This window comes from Dipteris shenzhenensis, chromosome 24, assembly GCF_047967505.1.
Source record: "Dipteris shenzhenensis isolate YYH24624 ecotype China chromosome 24, Dip_SZ_1.0, whole genome shotgun sequence".
In the NCBI taxonomy this organism is placed as follows: Eukaryota; Viridiplantae; Streptophyta; class Polypodiopsida; order Gleicheniales; family Dipteridaceae; genus Dipteris; species Dipteris shenzhenensis.
The window spans coordinates 49,265,801-49,286,624 of NC_141619.1; the positions used below are offsets into that span (position 1 = coordinate 49,265,801).

Below are 20,824 nucleotides of genomic sequence, written 5' to 3' on the forward strand. Positions count from 1 at the left end.
TCGATTGTTCTAGCAGTCTATTGCCTTGTTTGAGTGGGGGAGAAGGAATATTATCCATTTACAGTAAAAAACAACTTGCTGCTTTGAAATTCTAGCCTGCCCCATCTTTTCAGATAGTCTGTTGCCTTGTTTGAGCAAGGGAGAAGGAATATTATCCATCTACAATAAAAAACGACCTACTGCTCTGCAATTCCAGCCACTGGAAGTTGCTTTTTTGGGGCCTGAAAGCAAAAACGTCTTTTGCTTATGACGGACTCCAGTTGATCAAAGGTGGCTGGTACATTCAAATTTCAGTTGGGTTTATGCCTTCAAGTTGATGCATATCAAGCCAAAGGTTAGTTGAAAGTGATTGCTTACAATTGATGCATTTCGAGCCTTTGTTTAGCTGAGAAAGTGAGCATAAGTAGGCAGTGTTTTTTCTAAAGTCTTATATCCTAAGAAGGGATTATTTTTGAGTGCAATACTCTTCCCACTAAGGGAATTTCTTGGACAACAATTTTCAAAATTTTTGGGCTATTTCATTGGAGTTTATGCCTCAAATGCTTCAAGAAAAGTTGGTGATTGGCAGTTTGCAATCTTATGACAGCAGTAAAAAGTGAGCAGGTGGCTGTTTTCAAAAGTGAATATCAGAGAATCCATGAGGAATTGTCTTCTGAGTTGAACTAAGAAGTTTTGGTTTTTTGGACAATCTACAATCTTGTTTTTAAAGGCGTTTCAATTCAAGATTTGGAGAAAAAGTTATGATGCCTGGTATGCCCATGATTTACAGTTTTAATAGTTTATGACAGTAGTTAGAAAAAGTGAGCAGGGGGCTGCTTTCAGTAGTGAATATCGAAAAATCCATAATGAATTTGAACCTACAACAAACTAGAAGATTGTAGATCTATTAGTTATCTACAACTTTGGTGTTTATAGCAAAGGCAATCAAGTTACGGCTGGGAAGATATTGGTAGTTCAAAACAGGCCAAAACTGATGCAGACTATTATTATAGCAGTAAAAGCATGCAGGTGGTGGTTTCCAACATCAAATAGAAGGAAATCTGTAAGGATTTTGGACCTGCTATAAACTGAGAAGTTGTAGAGTTTCCTATAAGTTACATTTCTTTTGTTTAACTTTCTACATCAAAGCTACTGTACAAAAGCTATTGGCTAGTTTTGGGATGCCCTGAGGTCACTTACAGCTAAACATGTATTTGTGACAGTGAGTGTGGCTGTTGTCATTGCAGTTGACATTTTTTGGGCTTGAGTTTGGTACATTAGTGCAGTGTATCCTAGTTGTTCTGTCATCCATTGTGATGGCTTCAGCATCAGAGAATGCATTGTTTAACATTGAGAAGTTGGATGGCACAAACTTCTCCTATTGGAAGGAGCATAAAGCCAGAGGACTGGGAGGATGATGAAGAGTGGAAGGAATTGGATGAGCTTGCATGCTCCACGATCATGCTCACACTTTCAAAATCGGTGTATTTCAATGTGAAAGATACTGCAGGTGGTGCCTATGGTGTGTGGACAAAGTTGCATGATCTTTATGAGAAGCAGAGTGCTGCTTGTCAAGTGTATGGCTGAAGAAACTCATAGATCTTCGCATGGAAGAAGGGACTTCAATGTCTAGCCATGGAAGAAGGAACATAATTTTCATTCAACTTTCAGCTCAGAAAATTGCCTTTGATGACTCAGTTAAGGCAATGTTCTTATTGGTCACCCTTCTTGAAAGTTGGAACACTTTTAGGATTGCTATAAGCAATTCAGCCCATGCAGGATACTTGACAAGCAGTGATGTTGAGATTAGCCTTCTCACTGAGGAGGTAAATAGAAAGAACAATGCTCGAACTAAAAGCTTAAGTGCTCTCAATGTAAGAGGGAGGTCATGTTCTAGGAGGAAATACCAGGACAAAAATACAAGCAAGTCTAGAAGCAAATCTAGAGGAAAATCCCATGCCAAAAAGGATTTGGAATGCTTCTATTGTGGGAAGAAAGGCCATTTCAAAAAGGATTGCTACTACAAATGAAAGAATGATAAAGGCAAAGGCAAAGCTAATGTGCAGCCCAAGAAGGAAGAGAAATCCACGGTCAATATAGAGGAAGTGAATGCCATAAGCAAAAATAGTGATGAGGGTGACATTCTTTGAAAATCAGTCGGGTAAGAAGCTCCAATGCTTGCGCACTGATAATGGAGGAGAGTATACCTCTCATGCATGTAAGAATTTTTTGTGAGCTACATGGCATCAAGCAGGAGTTGACTACTCTTGAGAATCCTTCTCAGAATGGGGTTGCTGAGAAGATAAATAGAACTATTCAAGAAAGGAATATAAGCATGCTTTCTAATGCCAGTCTACCTCATGGCTTCTCGGCTGAGTCTATCAAGATAGTAGTACATCTTATCAATAGATTGCCTAGCAAGGCACTAGATGGGAAAGTGCCAGAAGAGGTTTGGTCAAGCAAGCCACCATCTTATGGGCATCTTCATGTATTTGGCTATGAAGCTTATGTTCATATCCCTGAGGAAAAATGCAACAAGCTTGATACAAAGTCAAGGAAGTGCATTTTTCTTGGATATGGTGATTTAGGCGAGATGGGATACTGATTGTGGGATCCAGAGGCCAGGAAGATAGTACGCAGCCATGATATTATCTTTAATGAGGATAAGAAGCCAGAGAAGACTATTGAGATACGTAGAGTGGTGTTTTAGGATAATAGACAACCACCATATGAGAGGCATGCATAGCCTATTCCACATGATGCAGGGCATGACAACCCATAGATCGTGAGGTGGGAGAGCCACATCTAGGTGGACAACCTCAGGTTATGCAAGAAAATCGGTTGGGATAGCAAGATGCTCATGGTGAGCAAGTGTTGAGATGTTCCACTAGAGTCTCATGACCTCCATAGAGATATGCTCCATCTCAAGATTATGTCATGTTGACAGATTGTGGTGAGCCTTCATGCTTTGAGGATGCTATGTCTAGTGATGACAAGCACAAGTGGGAGAAGGCTATGCAGTTAGAGATGAATTATTTGATGAAGAATGCTACTTGGGATTTGGTTTATTTGCCCAAAGGAAAGCATGCATTACCATGCAAATGGGTTTACAAGCTAAAGATGTCTCCAGTAGATGCATTGCCTAAAGTATATAAGGCAAGGTTGGTAGCCAAGGTTTTAAGCAGGAGAAGGGTATTGACTTTAATGAGATCTTTTCCCTAGTGGTGAAGATGACTACCCTTTGTATAGTGCTTGCATTGGTTGCCAGAGAGGACATGGAGCTTGTCCAAATGGATGTAAAAGCATCTTTTCTACATGGAGATCTTCAAGAGGACATCTATATGCAGCAGCCAGAGGGGTTTGTTGTGCAAGGCAAAGAATGGATGGTATGCAAGCTTTAGAAAAGTCTTTATGGGATGAAGTAGGCTCCTAGGGAGTGGTACCATAAGTTTGATGGATTTATGCGATCCTAAGGGTACAAACGGAGTGAGACAGATCATTGCCTCTAGATGAAGAAGGCATCAAATGGCAGCCTTCTTATTTTTATTTTATATGTTGATGGCATGCTTATTGCTGGGAAATCTACTTTCGATGTGGATGCCTTGAAGAAAAGGTTCCATGAGACCTTTTGACATGAAGGATTTGGGTGATGCCAGTCACATACTTGGCATAAGGATTGTTTGGGATAGGAACAAGAAACTCCTTCATTTGTCATAGAAAGAGTACATTAGCAAGGTACGTGAGCATTTGAATATGGAGAGGGGGAAATCCATAAGTACCCTGTTGCCTCCATATGTGAAACTCAACCAAGTGGACAGCCCTAAGTTAGATGAGGAGCGGGCTGAAATGGCAAAGATTCCTTATGCATCCACAGTAGGAAGCTTGATGTATGCCACGGTTGCTACACGCCCAGATATTGCTTTTGCAGTGGGAGCTATTAATAGGTATATGGCAAATCTTGGCAAGAAGCATTGGGAGGCAGTGAAAGGTATCATGAGATACTTGAATGGTACAAAGAACATGTGCATTTTCTTTGGGAGGAAGGACACATCTGTTGTTGGATATGTAGATGCTAATTTTGTAAGGAATGTAGACACCAGGAGGTCTACTACAGGATATGTTTTCTCATTCACTGGAGGTGCAATTTCATGGGTCTCTCATGTGTAGCCATGTACGACTTTGTTTACCACTGAGGGAGAGTATGTTGTAGCCACTGAGGAATGCAAGGGAGCTATATGGCTTACTCGTTTAGTGGGAGACTTGAGCATTGCAAGAGAGGTTCTAGTTTTGCACTATGATAGTCAGAGTGCCATCTAGTTGGCATAGAATCTTGTCTTCCATGCGAAGACAAAGCATATTGATGTGAAGTATCACTTCATTAGAGAGGTCATTGAGGACAAGCACATCCAACTTGTCAAGGTTCACACAGATGAGAACCCTGCAGATCTTCTTACAAAGAGTCTTTCCTCAGAGCAGTTTGCACATTGCAGAGTGTTGATGGGTGTAGGATGACATTAGGATGCCCATCTTCTCCCTTAAAGGCGCATTGGCCTTTAAGTGGGAGGTTGTTGGGGTAAAGGCCAATGGCCCACTCTATACCCCTTTGTACCATACATACATAATAAGAGCTTATCTTGATCTGGGTGAGTGAGTGCCCACCATTTTTTGGTGTTCTCCCTTTCTTTGTTGCTCTCTGATAAGACCTCCTCTCCATCAACAACACTTTATGTTGACAACTCTACATCTAGTCAAGAGGGTCAAAGGTGCATTATTAATTTATTGCAAGGCCTCGAGAGCTTGCATAAATTGGACCAAATCTATTGGCTTCTTCACAAGCATGGAGGAGAGCCAAGAGGTTTGAGGTTGGGGCACAGATTTTAGATTTTGATGGATCTCGATAGGAGAGATGGCTAGATACTTGGGCTGTCAGGTGGGCATCGATATTTTGGTAGAGCAGTAGTTTAACCTGGTTCTCGAGAGTGTTTGGGGGAAGCTCCTGTATTGGAGTTCTACAAAACTCCCTCTTGCAGGTCATGGTCTAGTGGTGAACTAGGTACTCCTTGCCACATCCTAATACATCGATTCTTGTTGGTGCTTTCATCGAGGTTGAATGGGTCATCTACGCCGATTGGTTCGGAACTTCCTCTAGTCCGATCGGATGGCACCCACAACACCAAAGATAAGGTTGCTTGGCAGACAATGATTTTGCCCTAGGCTTAGGGTGGACTTGGCGTTATTGATCATGAGATGCAGAGTAGAGCCCTCTTGGGCAAGCTGATAGTGCGAGGCCTCACCTCGGGGGTGGAACCTTGGAGGCTCCTACTACAACGGGGGATTCTTGGGAACATGCCTCGCATTAGGGGCTAGTGGAAGAAGTCCTATAGGTGGATTTTCTCTGAGGATCCACTGACAGGAAAGGGTTCTCCACTGATGTAGAGTCTCTATAGAGTGTGGCAAAGATTGGCACTAGGACTCATCTAGGCTAGGCCGTCTTGTAGAGAGGATTTTAAGAGACAACTGCTAATTTGCAACCTAGAGGTCAGAGACTCGAAGGGGCAGCAACAGACTCATATTGGATGGGCACAATGGGATAGTGGACTGGCCAGATCCTTTGGGTCATGGATATGACTTCCCAGAGAGATAGACACTCATAGACATGCTCTCTCTTGCCTTCGAGGAGTAGGCACCAAGATATAGGAGATTGAGGAGGCGATCCTGGACTCTTGGTGGGAGGAATTATGGAGCCCCTAGACCCCCCATTACTAGTCAAGACAGTTCTCATGGGCAAGAGCACAATTCCAAATATGCTTCTTTTGGGAGACTCTTGGCTTCCCCCAATCTTGCTTTTACCAAGTCGGACCGGGAGGATCTCTGTAGGCTGAGTCGGAGATGGAGGAGGAGAGAAAGGTGGGACTTAGAATGGCAGAGGGTTAGGATAGTGGGCCGCTTGGGCACGTCATGGTACATTGATACCTCCATAGTCTTATCAACCCCAAAGGGATCAATATGGCGCTTATGGATTTGGGAGGGTAGAACTTTATGTGACCTTTAGTGGGACCCAGGGGAGTGGTTGTGGGTGCCGTTTAGAGCTCATACACTACTCGTATTAGGCACCATTTAGAGCTTGAGGCAGCAACATGCCCCCCCACGATAGAACATCACTGGCTAGAGTAGGATGTCCTACGGGAATTCATACTAGGCCGCTTTTGGTCCCCCCTTTGGATGAGTTTGCACCGTGCAAGATCTCTAATTTCTTTTAGCTATTGGTGCATGGGAGCCTACCCATTGGACCGTGGCTAGAGCATATGAGGATAGATGGTAGATGCACTAATTGTATGGATGGGGTTACGAGCTAATTGATTCAAAGGAGCTTCCAAAATGTTTTGTATTGTTTTGAAGGCTAGATTTTCTTTAATTATCTTATTATTTACTTCTGATTTCCTAAATGTTTTGTGTTAAGCATGCCTATAGACCATTCATTGTATTTAATATGGAGTAGGGTAAAGATTTGATATTGAGCTTTTTATTCATATTGCTTGGAGGTTCCTCATCCTAAACACTTTCTTGTCATTCTAGGCTGACTTGCTAATCATGTAGGTGTGCTTGATATGCAAAAAAAAATGTGGATCTAATGTTTCTTTCTCTCTTATAAGCTTACATTTTGCTTGACTTGCTCGTCATGTATTCAACACTAGCTTCATTTTCACAAGCTAGTCCATCATATGGAAGAAAAGGACTTGCCGAATGTTTTTTCTTTATGAAATGTTTCTTTTCTATTTGGCTTTGATATATTACTTCTTGGATGCGTTACTTCACATATGTGAAGGCGCTTCTCACATGTTTTCTTGTCATTTTTAAGACACTCCTTTATTTCCAGGCTGAGCTCAGATGTTCTCTTTTATCACACTCAATTGTGTCTCCGAGTACATGCAAGTTTGCACAGGTGCCTGGATACAATCCAATGGACTAAATGCACATAAGTAATCCATATGTACCAAGGTTCAATGTCTTTTAAGTAATAATATCTATGAACACATATGGCTAACTACTTGGATACTCGTCTGGACGTGGCATATGGCTAACTACTTGAGTACTCGTTTGGATGTGGCACATTGATTAATATGGGTCCTCGTTTGGATGTGACTCATATTTATCTGGCTTTCACAATGAACACATATGGATGACTTATTGAGTACTAGTTTCGACATGGCACATATGGATTATTTATTAAGTACTCGTTTGGATGTGGCACATATGGATTACTTATTAAGTACCCAGTTGTTCGTTACTTCTAGATGCCCTAGTGTTCAATACTTTCGAATGCTGGGATGCTCATTGTGTTTCTAGATTATTGGTTCTTGATTTGCAAGATCTTTATGGCCTTCCTATTATGTTGCTATGGGATTTCTTACACCATGCAAGCGACATTTCAGCCATGGCTTTATGGACATCTCAAATCGCTCCTGCATGCTCATCTTTGAAGTGGCCGGAGCAATTTCCTCATACATTCAACCTTGGTACAATAGAAAAGGACACTTGAATATTTGCAATGTTCGTATACACCGCATGAAACCAATCATTTTAGGTGGATGAATTGTGCAAAACATGAAGGCGTGATTACAAAGGTTTGAGGAGCTTTGATCAGATTGAACTTGGAGACGACAAGCTCTCCTATTTAGATGAAGAGCTCAAACATCGAACTTAAAGATCTCAAGCCCTGATTATGCATCATCACTATGTTAATCAAGTTCATATTTCTAAGCATAGTTTTCCATTTTCCACACATACTTTGCACTGTATCATGCACCAAACATAGCACCTATACTTTGCACTATACTATGGACAAGTGCTTGTCTTATCAGTGGCTCATCGAAATAAACTCCAAGATTGTGCAATTAAGACAATCTTCATAGGCTATGTCGAGTCCCATGGAGTTAAATGGTATCGACTCTTTGATTCTCAAAGACATCATTTCCTCTTCTCTTGGACGATCGTCTTTGATGAGGAATCTTTGCTTTCCATACCTGCACCGAATTTCATAGACAAGGCCTCAGCTTCAAACACTACAACGTCAATAACGCAATACCACAGACCCTTACACACCAACAAAACTCCGATCGACCCACGACCTCCATGACTTGGGAGGCTCCCCTCAGTCCTGTTTCTCTTGTGGTAGCACCGAACGTACAACATGCAATTCTACCATTACCACATGCCAACCCTTAAGCTAGTGCTAATGCTCCCCAAACTCCCATCATAGCCGTGGATTGACGGACACGATCTCACCCTTCCACTCATCATCCAACACTGCACTACGAGCCTAATCAATGTGGATGCATGGATAATCACCTAATCGACTTGCACACATTAGGGCAAAAGGGAGCTCATTTGGAGGCCCTGAGAGAAATTCACGATTTCTTCATTTTTATTTCCTTTAAAACAATAAAATATGACGTAATCCCACTGACGTACAGTGTAGAATTTGGTATTTCTGATATCATCGACATGTTTAGAGCGGGCCAAAATTCTTGGAAAGGCTTTTGAAACATCGAAAACGAGCCCCTGGAGGCCCGAAAAAGCCCAAAAAGGCTCGGAAAGCAACCCATACAAATGAAAGCGATTTGACATGTTGGACTGAGATGGTGTATCCTTATCCTATGGCGATATAAGAGATTGGTTGTAGATTCTCTCTTAGAACATATGGGATTTTCTCAGTCAAATTACCAATCCGTTTTGCTAAGAGCTCATGTATTTCCTTTCTCCATAGAAGTAATCACAATTGATATAGGTAAGAATAATTTCACTTTCACAAACAAGGGTAGTGATGACGAAGGCAATGGTGGTTATTGTACTCCCTTGTTTATTTGTCATCAGCATGAGACAAGAGTTGAGGAAGCTCCTCCACAATTGGCACTGCCTGGCTTCATAAATCTGCAAATTCTCTCTCCAAGATTGAAAGATCTCCAAAACAAGGTCCATCCTATCAAATCGCTGTCATTTATACGAGTTGCTTTTCAGAGATTTTTGGCCTTTTATGAGCCTCCGAGGAACTTTTTTTAGCACTTCAAAAGCCTTTCTGAGGGTTTTGGCCCACTTCGGACACACCGATGATGTCCAAAATACCAAATTCTACACCATATGTTATAGATATAATAAAGTATCTCAAGTATCCTCATTGAATGCAAACTCAACTGCATGTCTTTTATTTTTCTTTTTCTAAAATTTTCAACATTACGTTGGCCCTCCTTTGATTGGTGGAAGGTTATTTTCTTTCTTGGCTAAAAGGCCCAAAAATGAGCTCCCTTTTTTCCTAATGACAGTTCCCCAGGACATGCACGCCACGACATGTAAACACCTAGTTCGCATGGACAACACGTTGATGGTCGATCCCCTTGGCGACTTGGTGGATCCTCTCATGCCACGTGTAGTGGGAACGTGCAATAATGCCTCCACCTTTATCCACCCATGCATCCCACTTCCATTTGCCACATAACCCCAACGATATAACCCCATCACAAATGATTAACCCTCTTACTTCGCCATCCAAAGTCAAACTTCATTCACCATCCTTCCTAGATGACCCCTTTGATCAAAACACCTTGCACCTGCTAACACTACTGTCTGTCATATTTTGCTGAAAATTATTCTTTTCAAGAATAAGATGAGATACAAAGTGCTCATTGGTATAACAAGTAGATAACAATTCTTGTGCATATCACATACAATCATTTGCTTGATTCTTTTAGCCTGATGCGAATCTACTTACTGACTCACAAGAGTTCAACTTAGTGCAACGCACATACCATTTCTACATTTCAGATGATAGAGAACATGATACCTTATTTGTGCAGCATGCTTTTGTGCTATATTGGGAATTGTTGAAAAAAAAGAATCCCCGTGCAAAAAATATAAAAACATGTGTACTCTACCATTTCTGAGATCCCTACCTCCAAATCCATGGATGATCCGATATCCGTCGCTGAGGCTCTAAAGGGTCTTGAATCTAACTCCTGGTGATCAGCTATGCAAGATAAAATTACCTCCCTTGAAACAAATCAAACTTGGACTCTTGTGCCCCTACCACTTGACCGCCATCCCATCAACTGCAAGTGGATCCTTCGTTGCAAGCTTCGACTTGATGGCTCGATTGCTCACTACAAATCTTGCTTAGTAGCTCGAGGCTTTAGTCAAATCCCCGACATTGATTGCCAAGAGACATTCTCTCTTGTGCTTCATATGGCCTCCTTCCGAATTCTCTTTGCACTTGCCACAACCTTCGACCTCGAAATGTATCATCTTGATGTACAGATAGCTTTTACTCCATGACAACGTACCGAAAGAACTCTACATGAAGCAACCACTATATTTTATCGACATTAAGCACCTGAGCTGCGTCTACCACCTCCAATGCTCACTCTATGATTTGAAGCCATGGGGATATTCTTGTCTCCTAACTGAACCTAATATTCCCATACGTCACATCTAATTCGTTCCTTATTGTTGCATTTCCACTCACAGGTTCTAGTCACCAAGTCAATGAGACCACACAAAAAAGAAAATATCTATCACATTTGCTATCGCTGATCTTAGACCTCTCACCTACTTCTTCAGCATTGAACTTTCACGTGGTCCACAAGGCACACTGCTAGTACATCAAACAAAATTTATTGATGAAATACTTCATCACTTTGGATCAGGCACCCTCAAGCCCACACATACGTGCATCTTTGTCACTTGCAAGTTATCATTAGCTCAATGCCCCACCTCTAACTGCTAGAAACAATTCATGCAACAATTTCCCTATCGACGATTGACAAGAAAATCACATTACTAACTTGCTTGCTTGTGAGATATATGCATGAGAGATTATCACAATATAATAGTAGTGATAGCTTTGGAAGTAGCTTTAGTTCTTCGAGTAGCATTTGTATCCACAATCCTTAGTTGCCAAGGCTACAGCCATGCACTTTGCTTCCGTAGACGATAATGTTACTGAAGTTTACTTCTGTGATTGCCAAGTAACTGCCACACTTGTAATCACAAAAGTAAATCTAACAGTTGATTGTTGTGTATCAATTTCTCCCCCCCAATTGGAGTCTGACCATCCAATAAGGGATGTGAGTTGATGAGGAGTGTGATGTTTATATTGTACGCCATAATTGCGTGTGAAATTGAGTTAGCGTAGACACGGAGTGTCTTCTATAGCACAAAGCACTCAGAGAAAACAAAGCATGTTGATTTGAAGTATCATTTCATTAGAGAAATGATCCAAGAGAAGAAGCTAAAACTGGAACATACCAACAGATCTGATGTGGGCAGATTTCCTCCCCAAGCCGTCGTCTACTCTGAAACATGAGTCTTGTTATATTAATCTAGGAATTAGAAGAGTAGAATTAGATAATCAAACGATAAGCATTAAGAGGGAGTAAAGAAATAAAAGAATACTTATCGTAATAAAGAAAGACAAAACAAAACAATTAACGATGAGACGTAATGAACAGACACGCCAAATCGTAATTCAAACTATGTAAAGGTTCACAACATCAATGCAAACATCCGTTCAAGCTTTCTCTGTGTCCGTTAAAATTCAACATCTTGGAGCAGTCCCTTTAGGGTCTAAATACTCGTCTTGGCCTTTCGCTTCCCTGCATCACTGACAATCCGCAAAGTGTGTCCTCGTTCCATCTCCCCCCTTCATTCTTTTTTGGCACTAATGCTGTGTGCTTCGAGTGCACAAGCCAAAAAATACCAAGAACCAAAAAACTTAAGCAAGGAAGCAAAACCATCTCAGACTTTGCATTGCCTTTGCATCAAAGATTGGGATTCAGGACGTAATTTCACGAGAGCTTTAGTCATATCTACAAATTGCTAGTTTTAATTGCCCCATCAAAAAAACTGTTCTTGCAGCTTGACAGTTGTGGCTGAGCGAATCAGAAACAAGATTCACAAGAGATCAAGAAAGATGCTAAACCACCTACATTAAAAATCTGTTTGATTATGAGATACTCTATGTTGTTCATCCGTTTACCCTTTTTTTTTTCATGAAATCCTTTCACTACATGCCAGCCATGCTACTTTGTTACTCACCTTTTCAAATACTGTATGTGTTTTGCTCGGAATAGGATACACAGACTGAATTCTCAATTTATGGCTAATATTAACATGCTCATGTATCCAATCAACATTGTGCAAAATATAACATGGAATTTATTTTCCCCGGATGGACGGTTAGATACATGTATAAAAAGTGACGAGAAAATGCCCTGACGCAAAAAGAATTCCTTTGCGCTTGCTCACATCAGCCTGACAGTATATGTTATCTTCGTTCTCACAAATACAATTCAAGCACTGCCCAATCCCGTGGCTCTGCCACGAGTCTCTACACAACAACCTTTGACTGTTTTCCACGAGACATTCCTGCCTTGGACACGTGCTACATGCATCTGTGGAACAGTTCAGAATGTGCATTCTTCAAGAGTTTGAAGATTACAGAAACAGGTGGGCTGTATGCTTCATCCAATTGCAGAATGCTTTGGCATGTGGTACGAAAAACCTCACCTTCAGAACTGTGTTAAAAAGGATGGTGCAAGCTGGGAATTTGTTGCACAGGTACTTGAAACCTGTGCACGATCTATACCACAGAACAAGCTCTGAGACATTCCTAGAGGCGACCCATGGTAAAACGGAGAAAAAGTGGCACGCTGGACAGTAGATGGAGATGGTTGAAACCTAAACATCCCGGTTAGTATTTCTTTAAATGGATTTCTAGACACGAGATAAAGGGATTAAACAAAGAGATCGTAGAATACATGTAAGCTTGATGGCGGAGTTTTGGTGGAAGCTGGCGTGTATGAATGTATACGAAACAAAAATTGGGATGGGCCTCCACTCAAGCCTAGAAAGCAGGCAAGGTTTAAGCCAAAAACATACAAAGGTCTCTATAAAACGGGAATGGTTACCGGCCTGCAAGTGCAGATTTCTTGACTGCAGTACGAGAAGCTGCATCGCTCTCGCTCATGCATATGCAAGCGGTTATAAATTGGCCCTGCTCAGCGAGACAAGATTTCTATAAATCCCAGCTCACGGACTACAGAGCAACCAGAGCATGGAAAATAGAGTGCTTCGTTTGATCGCCCTTTTAAGGCTTCGCAGCTCATTTCTCTCTAGCATTACATTCACATGCTGCAGAGCAGAACATTTGAAACTCGTTGAATCGTATTATCCGAGTCCAGACACCAGCCCGGGAAGCTACAACCGAAGAGAGAGATCCAATGAAGTAGTAGTCGCGTCCGCCCTAGCAAGCTGCTGATGAGTATTAGCCATCCTCGCTGCCTGTAAGTGCTCCATTTCTTGCGGCTGCGCATTCGTAGTCAAGCGATTCCAGTTCCGCAAGTTACCACCCCATGTCAAACTCACCTCGCCTTCCATAGCAGATGTGGTCGACAACCTACCGGCGAAACCAAAGGGACTATCGAATTTGCCCACTCCTAGCATGGACTTGTTAATGGGAAGCTCCCCAGGCGTGCATTTTCCCACTCCAGGCTGTTGCGCTATCATCGCAGGCGACCATCCGTATTGTGCTTGCGGTCCTCTATGGGAAGCATCCGGCCCGAATGATGCTGGCTTATGGATGAGGGAGTGGGCTTTGATACCCAGAGAGCGTGACAAATTGCTGGCTTCCGTAGCTACGCTCGGAGAGCCATGGAGGAGTGCAAAGCTCGGATACCTCTGAGCAATGAAAGGAGGGACTTTAGGTGCTTTCCTTGATGCTGATCGCTCACGTTTGTGCGCATTTTGATGCCCTCCTAACGCCTGCGAGCTGTAAAACTTTCGGGAACAAAAGTAGCACGAAAATACTCGCGGCTCCACGCTCTGGGCATTGACATCTTCGGAGAGGCTTGGCTCCTCGAGCCTCATCGGGGTGTCTAATGCGAGCACCGTGGAGGATGGACATTCCCTTTCTCTGCTGCATTCGTAAGAAGAACTTCTGGCAGAGCTCAAGTGACTACCATCAGGATTCTTCTCCTCCACAAAAGCTTTTGATCTTTGTGGGTTAAACTGCTCCGCTTCCTTGCTATCGTCGAACCCGTCCGTATTATTCCAGACTGTCAAATTCAGATCGAACTCGTGCGGCCCATACGAAAGATTCTCGATTTTTATTTCATTTGACTGCCGTTCGCGGTGACAATGCGAGGAACAGCTAGACGCGGTGTTGGGGCTAGACAGATGTTCTTCTGTCGTTCTCCCTTCGAACAGATAGCACTCCATATGAAAGATTACACCACTAAGAGAGGGAAGCGCAAACGAGGAATCGACTCTCCTCGTAACGCCTGCAAGACACCCAGATGAGCCCATGTTAGACAAGCTCATACCGCGGTTTCCTCACAATATACGAGCATGGAAACCGTTTCAGTGATGCTTAGCTCGAAGTTCGACCGGGTTAAATGTTCCTTTGGCTCCTTACCAAGGAAGACGAGGTTCAATAATCTTCTCCGCAAGAGTGAACAGTTCTGTTGGAAAGGCGTGTCACATCTTCAGGCGAGAAGATCGTCATAGAGGTGTCGAGAATACATTTGACAGTTAGATGTAGCATGCCTTTGTTTGCTTTAGAAATCCATGAGGAAAAGGAAAGGGCTCGTAGGAAGGGCGTAGTCGAATCTAAATGTTACTATAGATTGGAAGATGAGCGAAGACGAATGGAACTGCCATCTTAAGGCAGGGTAGCATAGTGAGGACGGAATACCTCGGTTGAGCTTGGTCGAACCGTTGTGGGGAGGGCAAGTCTTCGATATACGAAGCTAATGATTCCGGAGAGCAGAGGGACTAGAAGTAGTTGAAGTGGGGGGCGAAATGAAGAAGGCTTTGCATGAAGAAAAGCTGTCGGAAGAGGTGGAGGGTGGTGGGTCGAAGCGAGAAGGCGAGGAAGCGGGCGATGAGACCTAGTTAAACTGGTACAAAGCAGAGGCAGTCTGAATAAAGAAAACAGGAGCGAGAGATGGGGAAGACGAGAAGAAGGGTGGGAAATGAGTAGGATGGCAAAGAACTGGTTGGTATACAGGGATGGAAAATTGCATTGGGATGTAATGGGTAATGGGTGAGACTCGTGAATTGTTTGGTTACAAAAGCATCAGGAAAGGATGATGATCTAGTATCTTAATTGTACAGAGAAGAATGTGAGAGAGAGAGAGAGAGTGTAGAGTGGGAGTCTAGACTCTATATAGACTAGACTCTAAGACTCATCATTCGACTTACTGATTATATCGGTGGACCTAGGTAGCAGTTACTTCCTGGCTTCAATCGAGCATAACATTGTGCTCTAAAAAGTCTTCTCACTCTGTTTCTTTGATTCAGACGTCAACTCAGTGCCTGCCACCTTTACTTTCATCGCCCCTCCCTAATCCCAACTTTCCTAATATTCGTAAATGATCGCTCGCTTTTGTACGTAAGCTCCTCTCCTAAGATCTCACGAGTGCTTATTAGATCCCTTTCACAAGGACAAATAGATCTTTGGATTACATCGTCGTAACTCGCAGTTGTACGTTGTAGATCTTTGGATGCGTTGCCACCTTGTAATGGTGATTGATCGTATTTGCCGCCAACCTCCGATTTTTTGGAGATGGGAACGGAAACTGGTTAGTTGGTTGTAGGGCCTCGGCCCTCGGTTGTAGGCTCTTACTTGAAACGGACATATTTCACGTAACTCCTTCTTGATGGTGCTGGGTTTTGGACAGATTTCTCACGAGAACGAGAGCCACACACCTTTGCGTCGCTTCTATTCTTTCTTGTTCCACTTTGGGGAGAGAGAGAATTGTTTGGCACGCTGCCCTCCCATGCATGACTCGTGTGAGTGTGTATAAGTGGCTGCAATTTCAACGTCTCTACACCTTGTTAATTCGCACACTCGATTTTTAGGGCTAGTGCACACGGAGTCCAAACTGCGCCATGGGTGGCTAGATGCGCATAAATGCTCAAATACACACCTTCAAAAAAAAGGTGCCCATTCTCACACTACTCAGCCATATCGATTCCACTAGAAGTAGTCGATCATCATTCACAAATGACCAGTACAGAGGTTCACAAATGACTTGTACAGAGGGTGTGTAGAGGGGGGACAGAGGGGGAGGATGTATACTCTCAACCGGTAGTAGCTTCATCTCACGAGGGCTCCTCCTTTAAATTTCTGTGAAAGTATATTCCCATTTATGATGCCCTCGATATTTGGCCCAGTGTGCAACTGGTTTGCGCACCAACTGTGCTCAAACTATCTTGTGTGCACTGGCCCTTAGAGGCTATTTCCACATAGAGCAAAATGCCACTCCATGCTTAGGCCAACGTTGTTCCGACTCATGCCAAGGTGAGAAAATTTGCCACAAAGTAGCATTGCTATTGGAGATGAAAAATGAGGCTCTCTATCCTAGCATTATGGGGCTCTGCAATTTCCAACAAATAGCTTATTTGTGCTAGTCTTTTATATAGGAGGCTTGGCCAACAAAGTTGTCTCTAGGTGTTTATTGCAGGCTACTAGCCCTTGTGGGAACAGATGCCCCACGAGGCTACTCTCTGCCACCATGAGAGCTAGCAAATATGCTAGCCCAACAGATCGAAGGAATAGCCTCTTACTATCTTACAAGTTTGTTTTTTCTTTTTAACTAAGAAATTATTTTCATTAGCAGAGGTAGTGCTATAGTAGAGGATTGAAACTCTTTGGTGAATTTCCACCTATAATTTTTTTGAAAATCGATTATATTGTGTTTCCAAATGCCACTTATCAAGATCATCAAACAAAAATTGCCTTTTAATAGGCCATCATCGTTTAAAAAATCATTTGCTTTCTCTTTTGCATCCAAAAGTGCTTGCTTTAGCACTATACAAGGAGGCATTGTCCTCGCACACTTGCGCATTCTTGTTTTTAGTGTCCTATAAGTCTTTTATCAAAGGGAATTATAGTAAATGTAAAAAAAAAGTAATCAAATAAAAAACTCCTAAAGCATCTATTTGAGTGATAATGCAGCAAAGGCCAATTCATGCTATTTTGTGCTTGCGGCACAAAATAGCCTAAGAGATCGAGAAGCCTATGTTGTAGTTGTCACTAAGAATGATGTGAAACCTTCATGCGATGGAACACCATTGAATTCCTAATTTTCCAAATATGTTGGATTGTTCCTGTCCTTAGAAGGTGCCAAAGGCGAACTAAGGAATCATTAAGCTTCCTTCTATCCCCAAGAATAACCAGCATCCATGTAAGAGGGACATGTATATGAATATGTGCCATCCACTTCTGTAGACATCTCCACACCCTACAAACAAATATGCAATCCCAAAATAAGTGATACTAGCCTTCCAAACTAAGTTTGGAGGAACAATAAAGAGGAGAAGTGTCCTTCCATCTGATCCTCGACATTGATCAAACATACATTTGATTTTTTTCTCCAACCACATTCCTTGATGGTGGATACAGAGGGATTCATCCTCACTAGAGCTACTTGTTGAAGATGCAGACATCCTACAGATAAACAACCCAAAAAAAGTGTTCTTCCTTCAGTATTAAATGACAAAACTCTGTATCGTGTCTAAAATCGTGTCTATAAGAGCATCTATACTGTGGAGCGCATCTATAGACATGTCTAAAGCACAGTGTAGATGTGCAGACTACAAACTATGGAGTGGTTTTTGAACCTACTTTTAGCACTGCGCTTTCCTTTCGATACTTCTAGCGTCGCTTGCTTTCCTTTTAACACACTCATCTCCAGGCACCCACACTCAATCTCCAGGCATACACACTCATTCCCAAGCATACAAGAGAAGAGGGTGAATAAGGAATCCACCAAAGAAGAGGGAGAGGAACCTTTAAAGAAAGACAAGAAGCTTCCATACCTCTATCCAAGGTAAGTCTCTTGATGGTTGGTCTTCTCTAGAAGTTGTTCTCTTTGGATTCATCCTTTGTCGTATGTAGGAAAATGATGTTTTTGGTACTGTTGTTCTTTTTGGGGTCGAACGCATGTCCTTTTCACCTTTTTGTTGAAAAGCATCTATCAGAGAACATCTATAGATGCATCTAAAAGCACATCAAAATTTTAGGAAAACAGGGTAGATGTGCCTATAGACGTGCTAACATGTTGTTTGCCACATTTATAGACACACTGCGACAGTTCTAAACATGCAGTTCTGACAGACAATTCCCCTTCCCCTTCTCCTTTCCCCTTCCCCTTTGCCCTTCTCCTTCCATTCTCCTTCCATTCTGCCTCCTCCTTCCATTCTCCCATCCTCCCTTCTGTTTCCTTTAGACTCGTTCCTTGCATGCATGTTTAAGTCAAATTTTTAATGCCTTAAGCATTCATGAGGAAATAAGGGATTACATGAATGATGGAAATAAGTGATTGCATGAGGGAAATTGGACTGCAGGACGGGATAAAGAAAGAGGCCATGCATAATAGAAATGATGGGATTGCATGCATGATGCAAAGAGGGCATGCATGATGGAAATCTTCCTCTTCTTTTCTGTAGTTCATCATGTGGCTAGGAAGCTCTTCAGCCTCGCTTGACCTTCAGGATGCCATCTTTCGGGAGTTATATAACATTTTGGGGCACCCTCGCACTCCTGAGGAGCTATACACATATATGACGGGTACTCAAAACACCCCCCAGGAGTTCGCAGTACAGACTCTGAACCACCCGATACCCACACCATCTGAGATTATTCCTATGGAGTCGAGACGGCCCAGTAGGTAACAAAGCCACCAGCCTTCTCCCCAATCATCAGGAGTTCCTTCTCCCCAATCATCAGCACTCCCTTCTCCCCTTACGATGGTCTGGAGTCTCTTCTCCCTTGCCATCAGGAGGCCCTTTTGCCTCACACATCCAATGTACTCCCGTGTGGTCGGGAGTCCCTTCTCTAGACACGAGTGGCCAGCGTACTAGCTCGTCACGACAAGGCAGCAGACGTAGTAGTAGGGAGAGCTCTAGGGGATGCATGGCATAGTGCTTTGGGGGGGTAATGGTGGGGACGGGGAAGATTCAGATGATCCTGACGTGCCAGAGGGTGATGGTACGATCTTCTATGACATCACTCAGAGAGAAGGCATCTTGATGGATGCATGGGGGAAAGACATCATCGCCTTCATGTGTGCTCTGTAGTTGCTAACAACTATAGAGATTGCTTTATTCCATACAAAGAGCATCCAAAAAAGTTGGCTGATGAGACCATCAATGTTGTACGCTCTAGGTATCCCAATCCCCCCAATGTTGAGAAGTCAAAGATTGTTGTTATACTTGCCAATAAAAGATCTTTGCTTAAGAGGCAGGCACTCCAAGAGAGAGGGAGGTATGTCAGATCCAAATGGAGCAATATGGAAACATGCATTTTGGAGCAAAGGATGTTGACTCATGGGAGGCTCAATTTGTAAGTATCGATCTCAAATTATATCGTGTTTATGTGGTTTATTAGGAGGTTGTTTCTTTGTACTAACCCCTCTGCAAATTGTGCCATCTTGCAGCTTGATATCATGGGCGGGTATCCTACTTCTATCGACACAAGCTACCATCGTGGATATCGTAGAGGACATACATGGAGGCACTTCCATGATGAGGGGTTGATTACTGAGGAGCAGTATATCCGGGCTACTAGAGCACCCCCCCAGGTATTTAAATGTACTTAGATAATATCAATATTGTAAAAAAAATTTGATTTTTCATACATTGATACATGTTGTCCCTCAATTATAGGCCCCTGGGGATATTCAAGAGTAAGAAGGCGATGAAGAAGGCAGCGAGGACACGGATGACTTAGATTAGTCGTAGAAGTAGTACTAGAATTAGTGCTAGCTACTCTTTTTTGTACTTGAAGCCATTGGCTTGGCTTCATGCCTCTCTTGTATATACACTCCTCTTATTTTTTGTACTTGAAGCCACAAGTGGCTTGGCTTCATGCTATATGTATATACAAGCACTTTTTGGGCTGTGAATTAATATACACTCCTTTTATTGTTTTGGCATTCAATTTCCTTGTGCAATGTTCTATCAATGCCTTGTGAACTAAATGTTTTGGAGTTGTGGTGTTTTATTCGGATTTATAATCGTCGGCTATAGACATGTGTGGAATCATGAGCCTAATTAAAATGCAGTTGGCTATAAGAATTGAATTACATAGTGTGAAAATGGGATTCATGCAACTACACAGCATACACAACAATCTATTCAACCACACAAAATTCTGCTTTAAAAATAAAATAAAATCTATAGAGCGTCTATGAGCGCGTCTTTTTATATTTTTTAAATTTCTACAAAGTGTCTAATAGCGCGTCTATATGCACGTATGTCTGTTATATAGACATCCATATAGATGCAGGTCTGTAGATGCGCTAATAGATGCACCCATAAGTTTTTTTTAAAGTTAAGGAAACGTGTTTGTGTGCGCGTCTATGGATGCATTGTGTTGTTGTGTGAGCAAAGGGAAGAACAATAGATGTAAACACAAGCATGGGAGATAATATACGTTCGAGCACTGTTATCCTTCCTAGTAGTGTGAGTTGCTTGCTACGTCAATTGCAAACCTTTATTCGAGTTGTCTTGATACCATTCCAAGTGTTATATCATGGAAATTCTAAGACCAATCAGGCACCCAAGATAGTGGAATATTTCCACCACTCTAATTAGGTTAAGACTAATGTACTGTACCTAGCTTCGAATCGCCCACCCAATATCTATAAGTTGCTTATAATCCCTCATTTAAAGCATCATTAGAAGGCTGCTTGTTACACAATGAATTAGGTGAGTAAGGAGACTAAAAATCACCCTTATAAGATGGTGCCTCCCCAATCCAAGTAGCCCCAAACTATCAAAAGATTGA

The 20,824-nt window shown here is 42.3% G+C and overlaps 1 protein-coding gene across 2 annotated transcripts; it reads right to left on the minus strand.

Moving 5' to 3' along the window:
• Positions 1–12,112: 12,112 nt before the first annotated feature.
• LOC147886716 (uncharacterized) lies at positions 12,113–15,155 on the minus strand. 2 transcript variants are annotated; one of them, XM_087395592.1, is made up of 3 exons: positions 14,723–15,155; positions 14,444–14,489; positions 12,113–14,309 (listed from the first exon to the last, which is right to left on the minus strand). In XM_087395592.1, exon 3 carries the CDS (start codon positions 14,245–14,247, stop codon positions 13,228–13,230), a length of 1,020 nt encoding a protein of 339 aa, XP_087251718.1. In that variant the 5' UTR covers positions 14,248–14,309; positions 14,444–14,489; positions 14,723–15,155; the 3' UTR covers positions 12,113–13,227. The 2 variants fall into 2 exon arrangements, with proteins under 2 accessions (XP_087251718.1, XP_087251716.1); XM_087395590.1 differs by lacking the exon at positions 14,444–14,489.
• Positions 15,156–20,824: the final 5,669 nt, after the last annotated feature.